This window comes from Saccopteryx leptura, chromosome X (genome assembly GCF_036850995.1).
Source record: "Saccopteryx leptura isolate mSacLep1 chromosome X, mSacLep1_pri_phased_curated, whole genome shotgun sequence".
Classification (NCBI taxonomy): domain Eukaryota; kingdom Metazoa; phylum Chordata; class Mammalia; order Chiroptera; family Emballonuridae; genus Saccopteryx; species Saccopteryx leptura.
The window spans coordinates 38,231,052-38,256,247 of NC_089516.1; the positions used below are offsets into that span (position 1 = coordinate 38,231,052).

The 25,196-nt window shown below is 38.7% G+C and overlaps 1 protein-coding gene across 4 annotated transcripts; it reads right to left on the reverse strand.

The window, feature by feature from the left end:
* Nucleotides 1-1,753: 1,753 nt before the first annotated feature.
* Nucleotides 1,754-23,872, reverse strand: RRAGB (Ras related GTP binding B). Of its 4 annotated transcripts, none has more exons than XM_066356920.1 (11): nucleotides 23,785-23,872; nucleotides 22,286-22,319; nucleotides 19,503-19,602; nucleotides 13,919-14,002; nucleotides 11,922-11,988; nucleotides 9,597-9,819; nucleotides 8,682-8,777; nucleotides 6,341-6,463; nucleotides 4,076-4,167; nucleotides 2,900-3,015; nucleotides 1,754-2,250 (listed from the first exon to the last, which is right to left on the reverse strand). In XM_066356920.1, the coding sequence occupies exons 2-11, from the start codon at nucleotides 22,295-22,297 to the stop codon at nucleotides 2,153-2,155; spliced, it is 1,011 nt and encodes a 336-aa protein (XP_066213017.1). In that variant the 5' UTR covers nucleotides 22,298-22,319; nucleotides 23,785-23,872; the 3' UTR covers nucleotides 1,754-2,152. The 4 variants fall into 4 exon arrangements, with proteins under 4 accessions (XP_066213017.1, XP_066213016.1, XP_066213014.1 ...); XM_066356919.1 differs by having other exon boundaries at nucleotides 23,780-23,841; XM_066356917.1 differs by having other exon boundaries at nucleotides 23,176-23,838.
* Between the last annotated feature and the right edge of the window lie 1,324 nt (nucleotides 23,873-25,196).

The window sequence follows — 25,196 nt, forward strand, 5'->3', positions numbered from 1 at the left end:
CATTTGCTCTTTTCATTTTCCTAGATGTTAATAGGATAAAAAATCTGGAACAGCTACTTTAAAAAACTCTCCTCCTGCAGAAGATTGATACAACTGTTGAATAAATTAGTTCTATGCAGTTATTTTAAGACTTGAGATTGTTAATCTATATAATGTAGGCTACCTAAAAACATGTTCTTGACTGTGCAGTGAAAACTGTCTCTCAACTGGGAATAAGACGGAAAACGGTTCTGATGTTCTGGTGGTCTGAAAGAAGTTCCTTCATGACAGAGATAAAAGAAATGAGATGAATCTACTGTGCTGTAGATTCTCTACAGGATTTGCTTCGTTTGTTTGTTTGTTTGTTTGTTTTTGACGAGAGACAGACAGGAAAGGAGAGAGAGGGAGAGAGAGGAGAAGCATCAACTTGTAGTTGCGTCACTTTAGTTGTTCATTGATTGCTTCTCATACATGCCTTGACTGGAGGGCTCCAGCCCAGACAGTGACCCCTTGCTCAAACTAGCGAGCTTGGGCTTCAAGCCAGTTACCATGGGATCACGTCAATGATCCCACGCTCAAGTCAGCAACCCCACACTCAAACTGGTGAGCCTGTGCTCAAGCCAGTGCTCTCAGATTTTGAACCTGAGACCTCTGCATCCTGGTCAATGCTCTATCCATTGTGGCACCACTGGTCAGGCCTAAATGCTTTTTAAAAATTATTATTACTGCCCTGGCTGGTTGGCTCAGTGGTAGAGCATCGGCCTGGCGTGCAGAAGTCCCGGGTTCGATTCTCAGCCAGGGCACACAGGAGAAGCGCCCATCTGCTTCTCCACCCCTCCCCCTCTCCTTCCTCTCTGTCTCTCTCTTCCCCTCCCGCTGCCGAGGCTCCATTGGAGCAAAGATGGCCCGGGCGCTGGGGATGGCTCCTTGGCCTCTGCCCCAGGCACTGGAGTGGCTCTGGTGGCAACAGAGCGACGCCCCGGAGGGGCAGAGCATCGCCCCCTGGTGGGCAGAGCGTAGCCCCTGGTGGGCGTGCCGGGTGGATCCTGGTCGGGCGCATGTGGGAGTCTGTCTGACTGTCTCTCCCCGTTTCCAGCTTCAGAAAAATACAAAAAAAAATTATTATTACTGAATTTATTGGGATGACACTGGTTAACATAATTATACAGGTTTCAGGTGCCCAATTCTACAACACATTTGTTATCCGATCTATAAAAACTAAAAATGTTAGTGCTCTGAGTAATTCTAGTTATTCTTGTCAAGCTCCATTTCTTCCAGTTCAAAATGCTTCATGTTTTCCTTTGGAGATGATGTCAAATATAACTCCCACCATTCCCAGACCTCAAAGAAAGAAGAGGTACATCTCACAATCCTATTATTTCCTCTCAACTTTTTATTCATTCCTTCACCAGTTATATCCTGGAACAGGCTTTCAACACACCTCAGGCCTGGCTTACTACCAGAGCTTTCCCATCACCATCAGTCAATCCATACTAAGTTCATTTTCTCTCACAGTTCTCTTCATGTAACCCCCCCACCCCACCCAGAAGCCTACAATTATTTCCTATCACATTATATCTAAACTCTCGGCCTAGATTTAAGGCTATAATCAGGCTCCATCCTTCATATCCAACTTTTATACTATTTCTCAAAGAGCAGGTCCCCTTTCCCTAGGATAAATGTGAAATTAACTTTCTCTTTCTTTGGGAAAACTTAAATAAACAAGGAAAAGAAAAAGAGATACTGGAATCCCTAACAGCAAAAGTATTCACAGTTGGAGTTAAGAGATGTTTTTAATTCATGCTGAGAAAACAGTAATATTCCAAACTTCTAGGTTACTATCTGATAAGAAATACAAGACAATGTCGGAAGGGGCTTTGGCACACACAACTACTGGAACAAGGTTATCAGAACACAATATTTGAACCGTATTAACAGAACACTTACAGATCATCTAATTTTATGTCACAACGTCATGAACAGCTCATCTAATTTCTCACTGGCTATTTGTATTTGATTAAATAGCATTCTAAGTTAAACATTAAGACTGGAGAGTAGGGAAGAAATACAGAAGTGGTAAGCATCACAACTTTTCAGAGCCAACATATACAAATACAACATTAATATTAAGAAACAGTGTTTCAATTTTTTTTCCTGAAACATTTGGCAATGTTTAGCGCATAAGAAGACACTGCTTTGGTCCATCCACTCGTTCCAGCTTTTCAAAGTGTTTCCTGGCATTGCGGATGTTGATCAGAGTAGCTGCAGAAGCTGAGGGTAGGGGTGGGGAAGATACCCATCAAAGTAAGTACAGGCAGTCAAAAAGAGAGAACGAAATCCCTCAACCTAGCAGATCACAGACAACATACAGGAATAGGGGTTCCCAAGTAAACCACGGTTTAATTTTTCTGAAAAAAAAAGGTGTGTTTATATTCTAAACAAAATTTCCAACATAACATTTCAAAATCTTTTATTTGGGGGCTAATAGTATAAAACTCACTATCTTATGCTCTGTTTTAATATTAACTTAAGGTAGAAAAAGGCAGCGGATCAGAGATCATTTAAACTTCTGGGAACATCCTGGAAATGTTGCTGGAACGTTTATTTCATGGATATGACTATTTGGCACAGAAGCACCAAATACTTCCCCTTATGCCCATAACACAAAAACTGGGACATGGTACATATTTATTACTAGTAGCAAGGAAGTTATCTTTTGTGGTCAAATATACATGACAAGAAATTTACCATTTTAACCATTTTTAAATATATAGCTCAGTGGCCTTAAGTACATTCACACTGTTGGGCAACCAACCTCACTACGAAATAGTTTTTCAGTATCTAATAAAGTAATACCTCTAGGGCAATTACCTTAAAGAATATATTGCTTTGACCAAATGTAAGCTAAGTTTAAACTTACGAATGGATGGATCAGACATCACAACCATCACATAAGTGTTGGATGTAAAGATATCAATGAAAGCAGCAAAGTTAGAGTTCCTGACTTCCATGCTCTGGAAAGAGGCAGCCAGCTTGCTACAGGAGAAAAGAGAAAAGAGTCAAGAACATAACATAATAGCAAAATAAGAAATTCTTACCTTCCAGGTTAAACATTTTCATAGCACTGTACCTCAATTTACTACTTCATTAAGACTGTTAATCACTAACTCTACTTTGTTTTCCAAGGAAACTGTAATGCTGAATTTAACATGTTTTGGAAAGTGACTTAGAAAGAGAGTTAGGACTTGATTTCACTATGAAATGAAAGTGGGTTTAGACTTAGATCCATGTTAAAATTCATGTTATAAGAGACTTCTCTAATATTTAAGAAGCTTTTTAAGTTGAAATTTCTGTCACTGAGGTTACCTTTTGAATTTTAGTTACACTGAAATTCAAGAAATGATCACAGTTCTTTGAAAACAAACTAGGTAATTATATTTGCATGCCATTCAATATTTCTTCTTAAAAATGTTAGCATTAAACATGCCAAAAAGTCTCAAAGTGCCATTTTATACTAAGGCATAAGATGAGTAAACTTAGATCTATTTTATTCTTTGGGCATCAAAGTTTTACCAGGATAAGAATTTTGATTCTTAAATCTTTACTAAATTATGGTGTTCAGTCATTCCATATTCCTATATTCACAATGCTAAAATTCAAACTGTATTTAATCAAAGCTAAGACAACATGATTAGACATTTCTAGCCTATTTTGTATCATTTCTGAATCAGTACCTCCCAATTTTAATTACTGTAGTTCTACAAAAAACCTTGGTATTTGGTAGGGCAAAATTATCCTTCTTTCTTCTTTTTCAAAACTCTTGAACATTTTTTATTTCTTCCCAAACAAGATCAAACACCTCAAAAGTGTACTCTGCTTAGATATTTTTCATATACTTCTATATCATTTGAGTTTACATTAAAGGACAATTAATTTTATTCACCTCGCCAATGGTAGGCTCCCTTAGATTTTAGCTCTCTTTTCAATTGAAGGACCTATTCCAGATATAGAAATGTGGCCCAGTATAGTTTTTTGAACTTCTCAAAAATAACAGTATTTTTTTCCAGACATAAATAGATCACACAAGATCTCTTACCTGCAGCTTAGCTTAAACTGCTTAATAATGTTGCTGATTTTCTCAAATCTATGAGCATCACGCTGCTCTTTACACTGATAGTGTGAAATCACCTATGAAAAAGAACAATGCCCTTTAAATCTGTGCAATGTAGTCATATCACTCTCTGCTACTCCTCTAGGCAAGCATCTGTCTGTCTCTTGGCTACCTGATTTTCAGGGCCGACTTGACACTTGATTTATTGTCTCTTTTCCTCTGTTCCATATGCTGCCAACATTATGCATAATTTCAGCATCCTTATGGATGACCCATCCAGTACCATTTGGTTATAATTTTATTAGATAGTTTAAGTTTTATCTATTTTGGTTTGTTGCTGTTCTTTATCACTTACTTTAATCATCAAATGTTCATCAATATTTCACAGTATGGTCTTTGATTAAAAAAATAGTACAAATCAAAAAAGAAATACAAATTCTTAGCTGTCCTTGAGCTGTACCTACTGTATTTAATTTTAATGAAGCCTATAACCAAATGGCTTTTGGTATTATATTTATAAACCTTAACTAAATGATTCTAACTTCTGAGAACTGACCATTTATAATTAAACATATTCAAGATAGACAGCCATACCAGCTGAAAATACTTTCTCTCACACTTTTATATTTTAATAAAACCAGACAACCATTTCCTATAGACTGGATATACAGATGTAAATTTTTTAGTAGGAAGCAAAACTGAGTCACTTGCCAGAACCTATGATATAGATATTTTTATCTTCATTTTAGAGAAGAGGAACCAAACTCAGGAAGATGAAGAAATGTATCTGAAGGCCCTGGCCAGTGGCATAGTGGATAAGAGCATTGGTTTGACGTATGGACATTCCAGGTTCAATTCTCAGTCAAGGCACATAGGAGTAGCAAACATCTGCTTCTCCCCTCCTTCTCTCCCCTTTCTCTCCCCTTTCTCTCCCCCGTCTCTCCCTCTTCCCCTCCTGTAGCCAGTGGCTCAATGGTTCGAGAGTGGTTCTGGGTGCTGAGGATAGCTCTGTTGGAGCACATCAGCCTCAGTCACTTAAAGTAGCTCAATACTCAACATCAGCCCCAGATGGGGTTGCTGGATGGACATGCAGGAGTTTGCCTCACTGTCTCCTCTCCTCTCACCTAAAAAAAAAGTGTCTGAAATCACCAAGCATTGGTAGAGTTCAGAAACAAATTATTTACTATAAGAGTTACATTTACTGTCTGACCAATTGGTGATGCAGTGGATAGAGTGTTGGCCTGGGATGCTGAGGACCCAGGTTCGAGGCCTCAAGGTCACCAGCTTGAGCACGGACTCATCTGGCTTGAGCATGGGCTCACCAGCTTGAGCACAGGGTTGGCAGCTTGAGCATGGGATCATAGACATGACCCCATGGTCACTGGCTTGAGCCCAAAGGTCATGGGCTTGAAGCCCAAGATTACTGGCTTGAGCCCAAGGTCGCTGGCTTGAGCAAGGGGTCACTGGCTCGACTGGAGCCCCACAGTCAAGGCACATATGAGAAAGCAATCAAGGAATATCTAAGATGTTGCAACGAAGAATTGATGCTTTTCATTTCTCTCCCTTCCTGTCTGTCTCTCAAGTATACACTCTAAAAAGAAAAAGAAAAGTTACATTTACTAAGCTGGTCAGCAATTACTTGGGCAGTGCTTCATGATATCTCAAATTAGTTTCTATTACTGTTATTTAAAATTGTTACTTATAAATATAATATTGGTGTTTGCACTGCCTCTCAGAGCCATATATACAGTAGGCTCTAATAAGTTGAATTTATAACAAAAATTAAAATACTAACATGACTCTTCCCTTCCACCTCTCCATCTGAACTCTTAGTCATGTCACTGAGTTGACCATTACATCTCTTCCCTGTTAAACGTTTCCAACTCAGTCTTTTGGAGAAAGGAGTGGGATGTAAGTTTCCTCAAAAGGAAAATAACCCTCATTTTATAATAAAAGTCAATACGAAACAGGGATACTTCAACACAAATAAACAATAATGTTTGAAAATAACCTAAACTCTGTAGTAAGGCATATCTACAAAAATCTAAGTTTTACTAACTACTAAAGAGCTACAAACCAAAGGATTTCTTTCAGGTCACTTATTGACAATACTACTCTATAAATAAGGCTCTGCATGCTAATGTGACAAGAGGGAAGAAGGTTCTTCCTGAGAGTGGCAACATGTTGTTCTCTGTTAATGAATAAAGGAAGGCAAGTGTGAAGTATATCCACAGAGCAGAAAGTTCTTACCAGAAAAGTAGCTCTCTCAAATAGAAGCACTTCATCAGCCTCAATAATTTCAGCAAAATTCCTCAGGTTCATTTCCAGCTGCTGAACATTGGGAATCAGCTGATAAACAATGCTGGACCAAGCCTAACAGAACAGAAGCACAGTGTAATATTATTAACAGGTAGCAGTCCTAGACAGACCTTTGCAAATGAGTAACTATGCTACAACATATGGACATGTGATAATTGAGTCCCAAATACTGGTAACAAATATAATATGATATAAAACAAACAAAATGAGAAAGAAAAGCTAATATTTGATATTTATCCTTCAGAGGTTTTAAGAAAAATTCAAATACTTTTGCAAAATGCTGGAGAAACATTTTTCCATTGATAATTAAAAATAAAAAATTACTTAATTCTATCATGTTATCTTAGGAAAAGTTGAAAATTCTGATCTATTATTGGGCTAAAAAGCTTCTAATCCAGTCACTCAACAAATATTTAAATCTAACAGTATAGATTGCATTAAAAATCAGACCCTAATAATGCATCTAACAATTGGTTTTGTGAAAATATGAGAGCCACATAGATAAAAGGTCCCTCCCCACAATGAGATAACATACAAAAGAAAGTATAGGAGAAATTAGTGGCATTATTATTTCAAAAGGCTAATTTCAGCTGTATGAATTATTGAATTTAAAATAGTACACTGGTGTATTTGCCTAAAACTGACTTCATCTAGAGAAGTATGACTAATGAAAGGAGTTGACATTAACCATCCCCTCCCCTCTATTCTCTTAAGGTGCTTTTATTTGAATTTCCATTATAATAAATCCTTCAATTTCACTCTAATTTGTCTGGAAAGGTGTATAATGCTCTTCTCTCACCTATTAGAGGGCAGGAACCTGGTCTTAGTCATTTGTGTGTCCTATAGCATCAAGCAGATATGTGATGAGTGCTTATAGAATAAAGCTTAATATAAAAATTTAAGTTAGCTCTATGCAGCATTTATGTAAGATATAGTAGCGCCATGTCTCTGTTCCAATTAGTTTTATTACTTAGGCATGGGGTTTTAGGTTCCAACTTTTCAGGTTGGTGTTAATGTCACTGCTGAATTTACCTTGGAGAAGACACCAAAGCTAACCACAGCAGAGACATTGTCACTCACAGCAGTGTTGTGATTAGCCAATTGTCTTTGGTCTGTTATGTATTGCCATCCTTCACACCGCAGTTGGTTCTTATCAGTGCGTCATGTCCATCCTTATTCACGGTTACCTGTTCTATGGGAATAAGGCTTTGAGAGAAATTCGGCCCAAATTAATCTAGAACAGTACTTCCTAGACAGGTATCTCAAAAAATGATCTGTTATTAGAGTGAGGCTGGGTCAACATAATATTGGGGAAAAAATGAATTAGTTAAAAAATAAAATAATGGCTATTTTTAAAGTGCATTGGTTTTTTCTCCTTGGCAAATCAGGTTTCTGTGCTTCTGGGTGGAGATACTTGGCAGATGCAGTTGAAACCGACGCTGTAGCTACCAGTGATAGAGAAGGAGGCTTTCCCACCCAGAGTCAGACTTGACAATAGATACAGAAGCAGTCTGAAGGAAAGGTCTAACCATAGGAAGACCAAAAGAAGCCAGTCTTCCAAATCACTAGATCAGTAGGAGAAGGAAAGAAGCAGGACAAGGAACCTATGTGCCAATAAGGTAATTTCAGTTTCATCCATAACACAGCTATTATAACTTTTACAACTCTGCAAACAGTGTAGTATCTACTCCAGCAACTGGAACAATCTTTCCGGTTGAAAGAATACTAGTTTCCATTTGGTACAAAAATGGAAGCTATCAAATTCTACGTATAACATGTCTCATTTTGATAATCCCTTCTCCAATCTCTCCCTTAAATATTTTTTTTCTATTGCCATCCAAACTCAGACTAACATTTATCTTATAGAAGTACCTGAATATTAGACACAGTTCCAATCAGCATTAAGACAAGTTAAAATGGATGACAGCCAATTAAAACTCAGCTGTCATAAAGATCAGTATTAAATTAATCATGACCAAACTGGTTAATTTAGTGTGGTTGGTAGGTATGTTGACCCAACCTAAGATCAAATCCAAAATCTCTTGAGGTTAATCTTAATATTTTTTAGATACTCTGTTATAGAATTTTTTATTCAACATATTTAGATGGCTATAAAATACTACTTTATAAATAAGGCTGTGCATGCTAACATGACAAGACGGAAGAAGGTTCTTCCTGAGAGTGGCAACATGTTAAAACCTTTTAGCTTTGATAATATTCTTCTGATTTTTTTTTCACACTCTAAAATGAAGGAACTCTGAGAAACACACACCTTATAGAGAGTTTCGTCCCAGATAGATGTCCGAAAACAAGAACATTCCAATGGGCGAGACAAACGTCTCAGATCTTCTTCTCGCTCTTTAAAAATCTGAATTAAAAAGTCCAACACATTGATCAGAATATACAGCTCTCCTCTTTCTTTGCAAAATCTGAGATGTAATTATCTCAGTATGTTGTAACAGAAAGCATTTCCTCTTTCCTCGGAGGAATTTATCAATGTGTACACTACTTCAGAAACTAGGATGACAGAAATATTTTCAGGTCAGGTCTAAAAAAGCAACAGATACTGAAATTCTTCAGGTTGTGCTGAGTACTTACTGAGAGCCTTATGGTAAAAAAGAAAATTTACTATATTGAGGAGTTTGAAAAAATACATCTAATATCATTCTAAATCACCCAAACTGGATCATTTTAAGATTCTATTGCATATCAAACTTTTAGAATCAAAATACTTTACCCTTTGTAGATATCTTTCTATCACACACACATATATGCATACACTCATATAATATTTCTGTATCGGTTGTATTTATTTGGCTATATTAATATATCACCCCCAACTAATATATCTATTCATTATATGTATCTATGTATGTGCCCACAAACATATGGAAAATATCTATTTATAAAATATACACACACATATACACATTTTCCATGAGTGGGTGAGTGTGTATTGAGTCTGTGTACACACTATGATGGTAATTTTTTTTCATGTTTGCTCACTCCCTCCACCTCCTCACACCCAGACCCTCACCCCCCTGTGATAGTTAATTTTATGTATCAACTTGGCTAGGCCATAGCACCCAGAAATTTGGTCAAACACTAGTTTGAATATTGCTGTGATGTACCTATGCCTCTACAAAGCATGCCCACCTTTTATAGCGGTACCCTTTCTGTTCCTTACCAGATCCCGTTGATCCTCCTGTACCAGATCCATTTTGTGCACCAAGCAAAAGATTTTGGCATCTGGAGAGTTCTGCAGAATGGCCTCCAGGCATGACTGGTAATAGTGCATGTCCTTTTCCAGTTCACGGCTCTCCACATCAAAGACATAAATCAAAACCTCCACATTTCGGAAGATGTTGTCTCGCTGGCTTGTGAAATAATTTTCCATAAAGGTGTCCTGTCTAGTAGCAAGAAAAATCTAGGTGGTAAGTCCTCAGTTTAGTCACTTTCACTTATGACCTATCCTTTGTAAAGGATGACCTTAAGACGTTGAATTAAAGGGCAAACCATAGTAAATCAGTCTTGCCTCAACTCTTACTTCTTGAGTTTCACCTTGCACCACCCTGTACCCCTCTCCTTGTGTTCCAAACATACTTTGACCTGCCCTTGGTTCTCGTGGCCCTTGGTTTATCCACCAAGGGGCCTTTACACATACTGTTCATTGTGTCCCACATGCCCTTACCTCTACATCTCATTAACTCCTAGCTGTCCTTTGAGATTTCAGTTCAATTCAAACTTCCTCACAGAAACCATCCCTGACCTTCCCTGACAGGCAAATCCAGGCACTATAAGCCCTTATTCCAAAACACTTTTCTTATTTTTTAACATTTACAAATGTGATATTACACATTTACAAGAGTTTTTAATTAATGGCATTCACTTTCCTAAACAGAAAGTTCCATCAAGGCAAGGAACGTATCTGTTACTGTCTGCCATTGTTTCCCGGCTTTTAACATAGAGCATGCCATAAAATAAGTGTCCAGTGACTATTTATTGATGGATAACTAGTCAAATACTCTAAACTATATGAAAATGACTCCAAGATAACGTTTTAGTAGAACGTTGCTCTTTGCTCCTTAAGCTGTGTGTTCTCAATTACCAGATGCCTAGAAAAAACAGAGTTCTGTTATGGAAAAAATCATGAACCTAGCTTCCAGTCTTTCACTTTGCTATTATTAGGTGGTTGTGTGACCTTAGGAGATACATAATTCCACTGGACCTCAGCTGCCCTATATGTAAAAATGACACTAATATCTTATTGCTCAAAAGTAAGGGACTTGAACTAATCTCAACACAGATTACAGAATTGGAAGCAATGATAATGAGGAAGGATTTGTATAAAGAAAGAAATCTGCTGGGGTGTTAAGTGTCCATATACTACAATAATGTAATCATTTTCTTATGGAATATTTGGCTATTTTGTTATTTTTTTCTTTTTTTTTTTTTTTTTTTTTTTTTTTTTTTTTTTGTATTTTTCTGAAGCTGGAAACGGGGAGAGACAGTCAGACAGGCTCCCGCATGCGCCCGACCGGGATCAACCCAGCACGTCCACCAGGGGCGAAGCTCTGCCCACCAGGGGGCGATGCTCTGCCCCTCCGGGGTGTCGCTCTGCTGCGACCAGAGCCACCCTAGTGCCTGGGGCAGAGGCCAAGGAGCCATCCCCAGCGCCCGGGCCATCTTTGCTCCAATGGAGCCTTGGCTGCGGGAGGGGAAGAGAGAGACAGAGAGGAAGGAGAGGGGGGGTGGAGAAGCAAATGGGCGCTTCTCCTGTGTGCCCTGGCTGGGAATCGAACCTGGGTCCCCCGCACGCCAGGCCAACGCTCTACCGCTGAGCCAACCGGCCAGGGCCATATTTTGTTATTTTTTCAACAAACACTCATTGAACACCTATTCCATGGCTGGTTTTATACTAGGAGCGGGGAAACAGTGAGTTAACAATATCTTTTTATTTATCTTACTTAATCATTAAAACAACCCTCTGAGTTGGCACCATCATTATCCCTATTGTACAGATGAAGAACTGTGGCTCAGAGAGTTTAAATGATCAATCCAAGATAACACAACTAACAGAGCTGAGATGCAAACTCTAATGTAACTCCAGAGCTTAGGCTCCTAACCACCACACTCCTCATTGCTGCTTCACGCAGACGCAAATGGCCATAGAGTAGGGAGCACCACCTGCATACAAACACAGGGATGTGCGTCTGTGATGCAATCTTCCAGAGCTCCCTTGGCCATGAGAGGAAAGACTGTCTCCTATTCCTTCAACAGAGTTAACTCAGTTGAAAGAGACGTGCTCAGGTCGGATCTATAGTGCGTAGACTGGAGATAATTAATGCATAAAAGTCAGAGATCTTTATTTAATCAAATGCCAATTCTGAAGAAAATTTTATCCAATGTAGCTATTATGAATGATAGTTCCTCTAGTGTATTCTCTATGCTGAATACACTAGATGCCACTACTGCCACTGGCCTCACAAACAAGTAATCAGATGATACTTACCCACCACAGTCCCACAGGTTCAACACCAAGTTTCCCAGAAATCGAACATGGGAATGTTCTACATCAACTAGAAGATAAATATGACAAATCTAGTAATTGTAGCATGCGAGATGAAATTCAAAATAAGCAAAGCACTAACCCCCGGAATTTAGAAGGACCAAAGTGGAGTGAAATGCTCAAAGCCACAAGAAGGTGATTTTCAGTTTAGTAGCGTGGTTTAGTGACAAAGTGGGCACCCAAGCTACCCTGAGCTACAGAACTGTCTCTCATGTAAGTCATTTTTTTAGTAGTTTAGTGCTTAGAGCAGAAACAACCTCCAATTGTAATACTAATGTTAAAATTCCAACATGTAAGACAGAGACATACACCATTTAATAGCTCGTCCTGTCCCTACCAATGCCCTCCACAAAAAAAAAAAAAAAATAGATAAATAAAATTAAAAACAACAAAAATATACAAAAAACCCCAAAACAAAAAAAACAATGACATAACCATATTCACTGCCTCTATTTATTTCCTTATTTTGGTTACTGACCCGACCAATTTCACATGGGGGTTGGAGGAAAGGTCCCTTTTTTACTTCTCAGTCCATGTTTAATTCATAGCTACTCCTTTGTAATCTTCCTCAATTCCACTCCTTATTTTACAACCTGCCACTAATATTAAGGAAGGCCCTTACCTTCTCAAGCCTACATAACTACAATAGCTCCATGATTACCTTCTACCAGGAAGCTTACCCACTTTATTTCATCCTACAGGCTACTGCCAGGTTCATCTTCTTAACACTACTTTGAACATGTCACTCCCCATTCAAAACACTTTCAATCGCTCCTCTATGTCTATAGGAGGGCATTCAAGGTTCTTCAGAATTTGGCTTCTAATCTGCCTTTATATTTCCCAATGACATACATTAATAATGCCTTTTGCTCCAGTCCAATTTGGTTTATTCATAGTCCTCCTAAACTCCACTACCTCCCCAACGCCCAAAATACCTTACATCAGGGGTCGCAAACCTGCTAATAGGGGGCCAGGCCAGTAAACATACAAAAGCAAAGTTGATCATTTATGGAGTGTAAACATTCTCCCAAGTGGAAGAGGGAGTGGGTGACAGTTACTCTAGCCATGCAAGAACATGGGTTCAAGATTAACGGATCTTTAAATTTTTCAACAGTAGTGGGAAATCCAGATTTTTATGGAAACATTTACATATTTATAACTAATTCCAATTTTTCTAAAACATTGTACAGGCTGAACAGAACACATCTACAGGCCTTATCCAGTATACAGGCTGCCTGTTTGCGACCTCTGCCTTACACTTCCCCCCACTCCCCCTGTATTCTGCCTGCTCTGTCCATGTGCCTAGAAAGTCCTCCCCACCTTTCTTTCAGAGTTAGACTCATCTTTTAAGACCCAACTAAAATCCCACCTCCTCTAAAAGCCCTACCTGGTCACCCCCACTTACCGTCATCACTCCCTCTGAATTAATTCAAACATTTATTAAGCATCTACTCTCTGCCAGGCACTAAAAGTCACAAGGAGGAAAAATAAAAATTCTTATCCTGGAAATGTCTCAAAGTTCAGCAGCTATCACTTTTACAATTTATGTGATAATCTATCACACAATGGTGTTTCTTCTATGACTATCTGGAAGCTGTTGTTTAAACCAATTGCTATCTAACTTTTGTACAATTTTATGGTCTCATAAACTGAGTCATAAGCAGCAAAGCATTTTTTTAAAAATGGGCTTTGGAATAAAACAATTCTAAGTTCAAATACTAGCTCTACCTCTCTGTGTGACCTTGGGCAAGTCACTTAACCTCTAAGCCTTAATTTTTTCTTCTATTAAAAACGCTGGGAAGCATGCTACTGACCTCACAGGATTACTGTGAGAATCAAAGGAGTTATCATACATGAAGTGCCTGGCACATAGTAGGTGCTCAAACTACTTCCCTTCTCCCCTTCACTTCCCCCTCCTTGGAAAAGGAATCATATCTTACATGTCTTTGTATTTCCAACAGAGTCTACGAGAGAGTAGGTGCTCAAACTGCTATTAATTTGAAGACTATGTAAACGGTCTAGTACTAAAAAAAAAATGGAAAGAAGTGCTACTGAGAAAGGGAAAGACAATAACAAAAGTGACAGGATTCAGTAATTATTTAGATATGGAGCACAAGGAACAGAAATCTGGTTTCTATTCCCATATCACAGGTAATTGTTCTCATTAGGTGACCAATGGCCCCATTGCCAAATCCAGTGGACTTTTTAGTCCTTGTCTTACTTTCTACAGTATGACACTGTTGACTACTCTCTTCTCAAAAAATTCTCTTCTCTTGGCCTCTGATATCATACCTACAACCTCTCTGGCAGACCCTCCTTCACAGGCTCCTATTCTTCTTTCTGTCCCTTAAATGTTAGAGTTCTTCAGGATTCCATCTTTGGCCACCTACTCTTCTCTCTATATACTCTTCTCCCAGGCAAGCCAATCTATTCACATTATTTCATTTTCCATTTGGGTACTGGTAACTCATAAGTATGTATCCCTAATACATATTTCTCTACCCCATCTTTGAATCATATATTGGACAGCTTCACTTGAATAAACCACAAGTATCCCAAACTCAATGTATATAAATACAGCTCATCTCTCCATTCTTCCCACAAAATATATTCCTTTTAGTATTCTCCATCACAGTGAATTTAACCAGTTGCCTAAACCCAAACTGTAGTTTCACCCTTGAGTCCACTCTTTTCCACACCATTCCCCACACACCTATCAGCAAGTCCTATTGACTCTACCTCTTAAATATATCCCAAACCCATTTGCTTCTCACCATATCTATGATCACCACCCTAACCCAAGTTAAGTCCCCTTCAACTCTTACCTGGTCTACTAAAATAGTTTCCTAATTTGTTAATTTGTTTCTACCCTTGCCTCCCTCCCTCCCCAATCTATCCTCCATATTACAGACATAATGATCTCTCCAAAATACAGATTTGTATTCCAGTATTCTTTTAAAAGAAAAATAAAACATATCTCTCTATAGATATGATTGTATATACCCAGGAAAAAAAGGCCAGACAGATAACCTCAAACTACTAATGGTGGCTGTCCCTAGGAAGTCGGCCTCAGAATAAGGAAAAGAACAGATTTTCTACACTTCTGTGATGTTTGAATTTTCCACAAGTATTACTTTTGTCATTAGAGTTGAAAATTAAAACTAATACCATGTTACCTTTCTGTTTAAAATTCTCTAGGGGCTGCCCTCTACTACCACTTTGAACTACTTGACATGGCTTATATGGTACTTAGTGATTTAACCCCAACTTTCTGCCTCCCTCTCTTGTCTCACGTCTCCTATATGGCCTCCTGGCTCTCCTAGTCTTCCTGTCTTGCTGTTATAAGAGAAACTGAAAAGAGTTAAGAACAGAGCTTTGGGAAATCACATACACTTATGGGGCAGAAAGAAGAAAATATTCTTTAAAAAGGGGGGAGGGATGGTTAAAGATAAAGGAAGAAAACCAGGGCACTAAAGCATTAAATAAAAGCCAAGGGAACAGAGAATTTTGAGAAGGTAGGAAATCTCAGAGCCGTCAACAGTGTTTTAAACTAAAATACTTCATAATCATTTTTATTGACAAGTTTACTCTTCCAACAAACACATTTTAACAGCCCTCTAACAAATAAATTATACCATCATCATGTATCCTTACTTCAAATTTCAAAACAAAGTAGGCTCTAATTTAACAAAATAAAACTGGACTTTTTCATCAATGACAATCTAGAAAAACACTAAACATTATAGGTAATGTAGTATAAGGTCTACCGGAAAGTTCTGTCCGTTTCTCTCACAACAGGTTTCGACATGTAAGCACGTTTATTTGGCGCATGTGTGCCTCTATTTTTATCACTTAATGTATACATACTGATGTAGCAAATTAACTAAAACAAAGTTGATTCACGTTAGTCTTATGTGTGAAGCGATAGTGTACCCATGGCTACTGATAAAAGTTCATTTACGCCACTGTATTGTATACGAATTTCAACAAGGAAGAAATGCTACAGAAGCAAGTAGAAATTTATTGAAAGTGTTTGGTGAAGGTACAGTTTCTGATAGGACATGCAGAAGATGGTTCAAAAAATTCGAAACAGGTGATTTCGACTTTTCTGATAAGCCACGTTCTGGGCGACCATCTTTGATCGATGACGATGTTGTTAAGACCATGTTGGAGCAAGATCCTTTTCTGACAACATTGGAGATTGCAGAAAGGCTTAATTCAGCTCAGCAAACCATTTTGGACCATATTTGGAAGATAAGATTGGTGTGGAAATATATTATTTAATAAAGTTTATTGATGGTAAGAAAAATTTGTATTTTGTTTTATTCCAAAAACGGACAGAACTTTCCGGTAGACCTTATATTTTTGAAGTATTCTTTTACTATTTTTAAAGAAAATAAACTGCATAAGAAGGAATAGCAAGTAAAAATATTAATGTATTATATGTATTTTAATGAATCTATAAGTCAAGCAGTAGAATCCAGATCTTTATTTAGCAATAACAAACTATCTAATGATATATACTAAACCATTTAAGCCAATAGAATATTTTAAAATATACTTTTACTACCTTTAGGGAAATACAGTAATTGCTACCGAAGTATTATTAATAAAGGTCCCACTTGAGATATCCTTAAGGGCAAGAGCTCTGTCCCATTCACAGTACCTGGCACCTAGCCTGCTTTAATGTTTATGGAGTCATATAATTTGCAACATACTGTTCACAGCTTTTCAATGATGCTACTATATTATTTAAAAACTATTTTACGCAGCTTGAATAGATCTGAAATTTGGGTTGCAAAACTATTCATTAAACAGGGTAGTACATCAACTTTGCTAATTAGCTAAAAACAAAAATATTAATTGGACTAGAAAAAAATGTCCTTTAATAAAATGTGCAGAATTTATTTATTTTTATTTTTTATTTTTTTAATTTTTTTAAAGAGACAGAGAGAGGGTCAGAGTGAGGGATAGACAGGGACAGACAGACAGGAATGGAGAGATGAGAAGCATCAATCATTAGTTTTTCGTTGCGCATTGCGACATCTTAGTTGTTCATTGATTGTTTTCTCATATGTGCCTTGACCGCAGGCCTTCAGCAGACCGAGTAACCCCTTGCTGGAGCCAGAGACCTTGGATCCAAGCTGGTGAGCTTTTTGCTCAAACCAGATGAGCCCGCGCTCAAGCTGGCAACCTCGGGGTCTCGAACCTAGGTCCTCAGCATCCCAGTCCGACGCTCTATCCACTGCGCCACCGCCTGGTCAGGCAAAATGTGCAGAATTTAAACCACAAAGAGAAAGAAGTTTTCCAGGAACTGTGACTGTAGCATAATGACCAGAGCAGGGGGATAGACTGACATTCCAGTTCTAATGCTTACGTGTTGAGTGAGCTTAACTTCTAGGTCATACATTCTTCATCTATTAAAATGAAGTTACTATAAAGAGTAAAGTAAATAAAATAGCACACAGTGAACATAACTACCTCTAATCTACTACACCCATATGATTACTAGGTCTAAATATTTAACTTGGAAGAACAGAAAAAATTAAAATTTAAGAAATCAAAACAGAGAGAAAATTAGACAGGTATCTTCTAGAAGGAAGTCTCTTGAGGCATGACAGGCCAAAGGACCATGTCATGACCAAAAGTTTTGATGAACGACTTAGATGAAAACTAGAGGAGATGCTTATCCAATGTACAAACCATACAAAGGCTAGGAAGAATAGCTAACATATCAGATGAGAGAATAAGCAGCTAAAATAAAAATAGGATCCAACCTCTTTCCTACAGATAAGGAAACTGAGGCCCAGTGACACAGTGACTTGTCCTGGACTTCCAGTTAACAAACACTGAGTTCAGGGCCATATCATGGGCTAAAACAAATAAAATTGAATAATTTAATAGAGGTAAGTATTTATCATTAGGTTCAAATATTAACTACATAAGAATCACAAGGAGAATATGCTTTTTAATAATATATGTAAAAAGAAACTGGGTGCTTTTAGTATGACTCAGTATAATAAAAGTCACTCCACATAAAGAGAGCTACACTGTGCTACCCACAACCAGAGATGTAATAGTCCTACTCTGCCCTGATCAGGCCACACTGACATTCAAATCTCAGCACTTTAAGAAAAATATAGACAGGCCCTGGCTGGGTGGTTCAGTGGATAAAGCATTGTCCCATCATACCAAGGCCATGCAGTCAACCCCTGGTCAGGGCACAGAAGCAATCAATGAGTGTACAACTGAACGGAACTAAGTGTAATGGTGAGTTGATGCTTTTTTCTCTCTCTCTCTTTCTCTCTCTCCTCACCAATAAATTTTTTAAAAGAAAAATGTATACATGTTCAAACAAGTTTTTAAAAAGTCTTTAAGATGATATCAAATAAGGAATAGACGGAAGAACTGAAGATGTTTAACTTAAGGAAGAGAAGATAGGAGGTAAGAGATGAATAGGATAGATTTAGACTTTAATCATAATCAAATATTTGTAGAGGCTCAAGAGAATGGAAACAGGATCAGCGAGCAGAAATAAAGGGAAATAGACTTGGAACTATAACTAAAAGATAGCTTTCTAACCATTAGAGCTACTCCAACTTAGAGCCTATACTACACTTCTTGTACTTTAAGAACAGAAATGTCGTTTTCTTCTTTGTATCCAGCATCTGGAACATAAGGTGTTTTAAAATGTTTGTTGTTCTTGAAACCAGAGTGAGATACCTTATGAAGCAGTGGGTGACTTTTCCCTAAAAGTATTCAAGATGCTAGAAGCCCAGATCAGGAATCTGTAAAAGCCAGATAGGGCAACTGTCTCATCACCTAGGGGCCAAGGACCAAGGCAGAATCCAGAAATGCTGGGATGCTGCAAAATGAAATGGCATTACAGCCTATAGATAAAAGGTGTCTCTCAGAAGCATGGATCCACTAGCCACCCAGCTACCACATACTAAGCAAGATTTACATTTCAAACCATAAAGGGCAATAAAATTTCTCAAGTCAAAGCTGGAACTCCAATGAGAACATTGATGTGTATCCAGGAAAAGAAGCAGCAGAGTATAGATTCGGTTAACCTCACAACCTCTGCCCCGAGAAATTTACCTTTTAATGAAGACTAAGACTAACTACTCCTTTAAAAAAAAATCTTAGGCAATTTTAGTGTTATGCTTGTTAATACTTATCAGTTAATTTCCCTTTATACAATAACAGTTAAAAACAAACATCCCCCCCCCAAATAACAAACAAAACGGTGCCTATGCTTGTTAAAGAAAGAGCAGGATAAAAACGAAGTTGGACAAGGGCCTCCCGCTTGGTAAGCAACCTAGAAAGGAAAAAACCCCAAGAGAGCAAGCAGTAGTAACCAGAATTAGGCCACACAGCTCTGAGAACAAATGAAAAAAAGGCAAACATGCTGCAAAACAAATCTCTCAACCTCTGCATCCCCAAGTTACTGCAACCAAGTGTGTTATGCAGATTATTAATAGTTAAGATCACCTGACTTAACAATAAGATAAAACATCTTACTTGTTGCACCAAGTCGACGTGTGTCTCTGGCAATATAATTTGCAAAGATAATAGATCTCATGCTGGTCTTACCAGACCCACTTTTACCCATCAACAGCACCTAAGGACAAAGTGGGAAAAAAGAATGAAAAGAGGTTAGCAATCTAGAGCAAATGAAGTCTAAAGGGATCTATTTCTCTTCTGGACCTGATGTTGTACTGAAGTGACGGTACCAAATACCTGGTGTGGATACTGGGAATTTAATTCCTCAACCAGCGGTAAAGGCAGAGATACCTAGAATTCCAGGGGCCAGGTGCTTAGCTGTCATGAGTTACACATCCTCTTAGCAATAGAAATGCAGTAAATTTATTATGCTATTAATATACACTATTATATATTCAAACTATGTTAGAGATATACCAACTGAGAGGAAACTGAACCCTGATCTCTCATAATTTAATGTTTTATGCACTGAACGACAGGACAGGAGATTTTAGTATAACTGAAAATTCTTCCTCCTGTTCAATCTTTCCATCTCTGCTACTTACCCTTTCCACTTACCTCCATGATTTTGTTTCATTAATTACCATCTCTTTTTCTTTTCAAAAGTGTCCCATGGCTTACAGCATCAAGTCCTTAAACTATATAAAACACCCTTATTTACTCCTCTGCCTTCATCTTCTGACCCTCTTGGCCTGGAACTTTTAGAGTCCAGCCATACTGAACTGAACGGCTTGTAGTTCCTTTGATTGCACCCGGATCTCCAGGGACCCTTGTTCTACGTCTTTGTTTCTCATTGTAGTCTCTGCAAATAACTTTCCATTTTCTTTCTTCAGCTAAGCTCCACTCATCCTTCAAAGCTTCGTTCAGCAATCAAAAGATTCTCTGACCCCAATGCCCTAGGTTGGCTTAATTATGTCTCACCTCTCTCTTCCCATGACACAAAGACCATAATGCATTGCAGTTATCCATTTTTTTGGTCTGTGCTCCTGAATGACAGAATCCCCTTTGTATCTCCAGTGTCTAACATAATAGATGCTCAAAATATATTCATCAAATGAATGAACAAGCTATCAAAACAAAGGTATAAAACAAGCAATTTATTAACAATGAGAATTTGCCAATGGAAAGGCTGGCCTTATGAAGATGAATAGCCTTCCTGTCAATGTCAGAATTTAATGAAGACAGAAAAACACCTATTAAAGATGCTATAGATTCCTGCACTAGAAGGGAATTGGATAAAGCAAATTTTAATAGTCCTTTCAGATTTATGAAAGAGTTCAAATTACCATGCTTTTCAAATGAAAGGGGGTACATATTGTATCTTCAATCCTAAAATAATTTATAAAAGTTTCTAATTACAAATATAGGGAGTATTAATGAAAGTATACTTCATTCAAGCTCAATGTAATCTAGCTAGTCAGTTATATAACTACCGCACTAAGGACATGTTACTGCAGAGCCAGTCTAAAGTTGTTACAAAAAAGTGTTGTTTTTATGCTTATTCATGAGTAAATTTTTGATATTTTTTCGACATCCCTGTCTGTAACAACTTTAGACAGGCTCATGAAGAACATTCCCTTTGCAAACTGGGGTTTTTTATATAACTGAATTATTAGATGAAAACTAAATATGATAATTTCTTTTTGTTTCTTATAATTTAAGATCTCTTATCTCAATTGCTTATGAAAGGCTTACCAAGGCTAACTGTGTTAGATACTGATATAATTAGTCTACATGTATTTGATCATTTAAACCACCTAACAACCCTATGCGACAGGTAATATTATCACCATTTTACAAATGAAAAACATAGAAGCCCAAACAGTTCATAAATTTGGTCCAGAGCTGTGCTTTTATCAATTCTGCCCAAACCCCAAGGTGGCTACCATAGAGCACAAAGGAAGAAGTGTTCAATTCCATCTGGAGAAACTCATATAAAAACCTTACGGTGGTAACACTAAGTTGGGTTTAATATGTGTGCAGGCAGAGGCCTGAGTACTGTGTATGTATGGCTTTCACAAAATACAAATTACTTTGAAAATTTGGAGAAAGACAAATTCTGTATGGCTACGATAAGGTACGTAGGTGTGGCAAATGGCATAGTCAGAAATCAATTTTTTTTTTTTTTGTATTTTTCTGAAGCTGGAAACGGGGAGAGACAGTCAGACAGACTGCCGCATGCGCCCGGGGATCCACCCGGCACGCCCACCAGGAGGCGACGCTCTGCCCACCAGGGGGCGATGCTCTGCCCCTGGGGGGGGGTGTCGTTCTGCCGTGACCAGAGCCACTCTAGCGCCTGGGGCAGAGGCCAAGGAGCCATCCCCAGCGCCCGGGCCATCTTTGCTCCAATGGAGCCTCACTGCAGGAGGGGAAGAGAGAGAGAGAGAGAGGAAGGAGAGAGGGAGGGGTGGAGAAGCAGATGGGCGCTTCTCCTGTGTGCCCTGGCCGGGAGTCGAACCCGGGTCGCCCGCATGCCAGGCCGATGCTCTACCGCTGAGCCAACCGGCCAGGGCAGAAATCAATTTTTAAAGGGCATTCTGTGTCATGAAATCACTTTTATTTTTTCCATGGACTTTGGAAAATTACAAAAAGTTCTTACATATTTAAATAACTCAGTTATATATAAATATTGGAAGAAATTAAATCAAGTAGCAAAGAAAGGGACAAAAGCAAGGCAGAACACTTAGAAGGCTGCTGCAATAGTCCAAGAAAGATGGTGTATATACACATATGAAACATATTTCCTGAAAGTAACTTCTTACCTTTACCTTCATGTTTTTGATGTACCTAACACGTCTTACCTTTTTCTTCATGGCTGTATTTGGCAGCACCCACCTGCAGGCATAAACCAAAAGACAGCGTTTCTATGACCCAATTGCCTTAGAAATTGGAATTCAAGAAATACAAGTAAATGTAGAGATGCAAAAGAGCATGTTTTGCACAACAGCTGAGTATAACTGTGTGTGGGACTTAAGTTGAATAGAGGCCTCATTTTCCTAAATTATAAAACTGGGTTTATACTCCCTATATCCTAATTACATGTTCAGGAGATAGCTCCTGGTTAGATTTATTTAGGAATATAAATGAGCTGTTAAAATTCAAGATTCAATTTTTCACACTCTTAAAAAAAAACAGCAGTATATACAAGTGTTTTAATAAACCAAACAATATTGTCATATTTAAATGTCCCCTTTTTTTAAGCCAGCCTCCTATTTTAAAAATCTGGTAGTACCTTTAGCCCTTCAGCTGTTCTTCCAAGTCATATTTCACTCATTACAGGCAAAAAGCATATAAAATACAAGATTTAAGTTTCAGGTACAAATTGGCACAGAAAGCACTCTCAAGCCACTGATCTCTGCCCAGGAAATAAAAACTCTCTTTTTAGTCTTCTTATCCTCAATATGATGCCAAATTTCCTTTATTGATAATTCAAAGCAATTCAGAACTGTCACCTCATTTACAACACTCCTCCCAGGACTGGTATTATGCCTGTCCATTCCTGTCCCAAGGGTTATTTTTCTGCCCAGTTACCAACCAGTCCTCTATATAATTTATCCTGTTGCCAAGAGCACGATACCAATCAACATAACTGGTAAATAAAAGCATTTATCATGAGTGGGGTGTTCCAATTCACAATTCTCTCCTCAGAAGCCCACCCCCTTCCAGGTTTGGCATAACACTCTTCACCCACCCAATCGATCCTTCCGGTTCCCCTAAGGGAGGATCCATTCTCGGCCCCAGATTCTCTTTCTCCACCTTTTTCTCAGAGTCAGATTCTTCCATCGTGCAACAAGTCCTTTCCAGTCCCTTCTACAGCCGCAGTACTCTTTTTTTTTTTCCTTGTTCACCAGCTCAGCCGCCTATTCTCATCGCCTGGGGCCCTTAGGCCTGCTCTATTCTTGCCTTTACCTTTGTCCACTGGGGGGTTGCTTTCCCCACGGTTGCCTTTACCACCTCAAACTTGGGCTCAAGGCACAGCCGAGCTGGCCAGCTCAGAGGCTAGGTGATTCAGTGGAGCAAAGGGAGCAGATGGAGGGTGAGAGGGAAAGGGGGGTGTGGGTGGGGTGCTGTCTCGAGTTTGGGCCTTACACCCCAAGGTCTCGAAACCCAAAGGTGACTTCACCCGCAAAGAGGTGGGGATGACGAATGCAGAGTTGGCAGAAAGAGCAGACCCTTGTAGGCACTAAGCGATGAAAGCCGCAGCCAGCTCCTTGTTCCCCAGACCGCCCAACCCGGAGAGTCCGCTGGCGGCGACGTTTACGACTTAACCGCCCGCCCTTCAGCAACCTAGGTACCTCACCGCAGCCACCCGACTGCAGGCCGGATCACGTGGGCACCTGCCGTAAACTCCCGGGCCTGTCACGTGACTGCCGTTACCAAAGGGGTTGGGGATGGGAAGAATACCACAGAGACTGCTCGGAGAAAGACAGAGTGCCGCCTGTCGCTGTCACGTGGCCCTGGCTCTCACTACACCGTGTCCCAGGGGGCCCAACCAGCCGGCTGGAGCTTTCTTGGTGGGCGAGCTGGGCAAGACCCGCCCAACACGAGGAATTAAAGGAGAAGGTTGTAATTTCAATGCTTCAAAGCTATTTTTTTTTTAACTGTTTCACCCTTAACATTTATGGTGGCGAAGGCTCAGCATTGTTTTAGCTTTCTGCTTTTTAAAGTTTCTGCCGTCCTTTTATTATTATTAATTAGTGTAACGGAGCTTCTCATTGAGTTAATATAAGGTGACCAATCATCCTCCTTTAGGGAGGACAGTCCTTCTTTTGTAAGTACCATCCTCCCTCGAAAAGTGTCCTCCTACATGTCCTCCTTTTTGATATTGGAAGACTGATCTGTAAATGTCTGTATTCAATCCATGCAGAGTTGATCCATTGCATGTGATGTGACATATTTGTGTCTAAATGAGTACTTTTTTCTTACAATTATTATTAAAAATAAATAGGCATGTAAGCATAATTACAATATAAAATATCACAAGTGTTTTTATTATGCATTTATATTACAGTGTATTATTGCAATAAATAGTTTCTTTTGTTTACAATATTTTCTTCAATTTATTTTTTCCTCCTTTTCATTGTAAAAAAGTTGGTCACCTTAGTTAATATCATCTAAAGCGATAACAACTGTGTCTACATCGTGGACTTGAGGACACACACGCATATCCCCACTTGTTTAAAACTGGAAGTAAGGGAAATAAATTCTCATATACCACAGTAAAAAGTCAATAAAGTCTAAAATTGATAATGAAGGACTACTGATAGGTATGTACTTACTATAGTTAGATAATGAGACCACCAGAAAAAAATGGCCAAAAGGGAATCAAAAGGGTTGCTTCTGAAGAGGGGCAGCAGATACGAAGTTAGACTATTCTTGCTCATCTTAAGCCCTTTTGTATATTTAGTATGTACAAATGTATATATTGAGTATATACTGAAATTACCACATGTGGGAATATATTTTTAAACCACATGTGGGAATTACTTGTTAAAAAATAAAATGATGGGAATAGGAGGAGAGGAAGGAAAGGAGGGAAGAGAAGGGAAACTGGATAGGAACATGGTGCTTCCTGCTCCCAGACTTCCCCATCTGCCATCCTATATGATCCCTTCTCACCACAACTGCCATACCTCAATTAAAGAAAAAATTCTATTATGATCACAGGATTCCATAGCTTCATCACTCAGTAATCAACTTCCTTCTTCCCAC

Bases quoted from the DNA above. Each gene is read 5' to 3' on its own strand.
- RRAGB (XM_066356917.1), bottom strand. From the start codon at position 23,267: ATGGAAGAATCTGACTCTGAGAAAAAGGTGGAGAAAGAGAATCTGGGG. The intron at 19,603-22,285 runs GTAAGACGTGTT...CTTTGTCCTTAG, and splicing joins ATACAGCCATGAAGAAAAAG to GTGCTGTTGATGGGTAAAAG. The intron at 14,003-19,502 runs GTAAGATGTTTT...TTTTTTTTTTAG, and splicing joins ACGTCGACTTGGTGCAACAA to TACTAGACCGTTTACATAGT.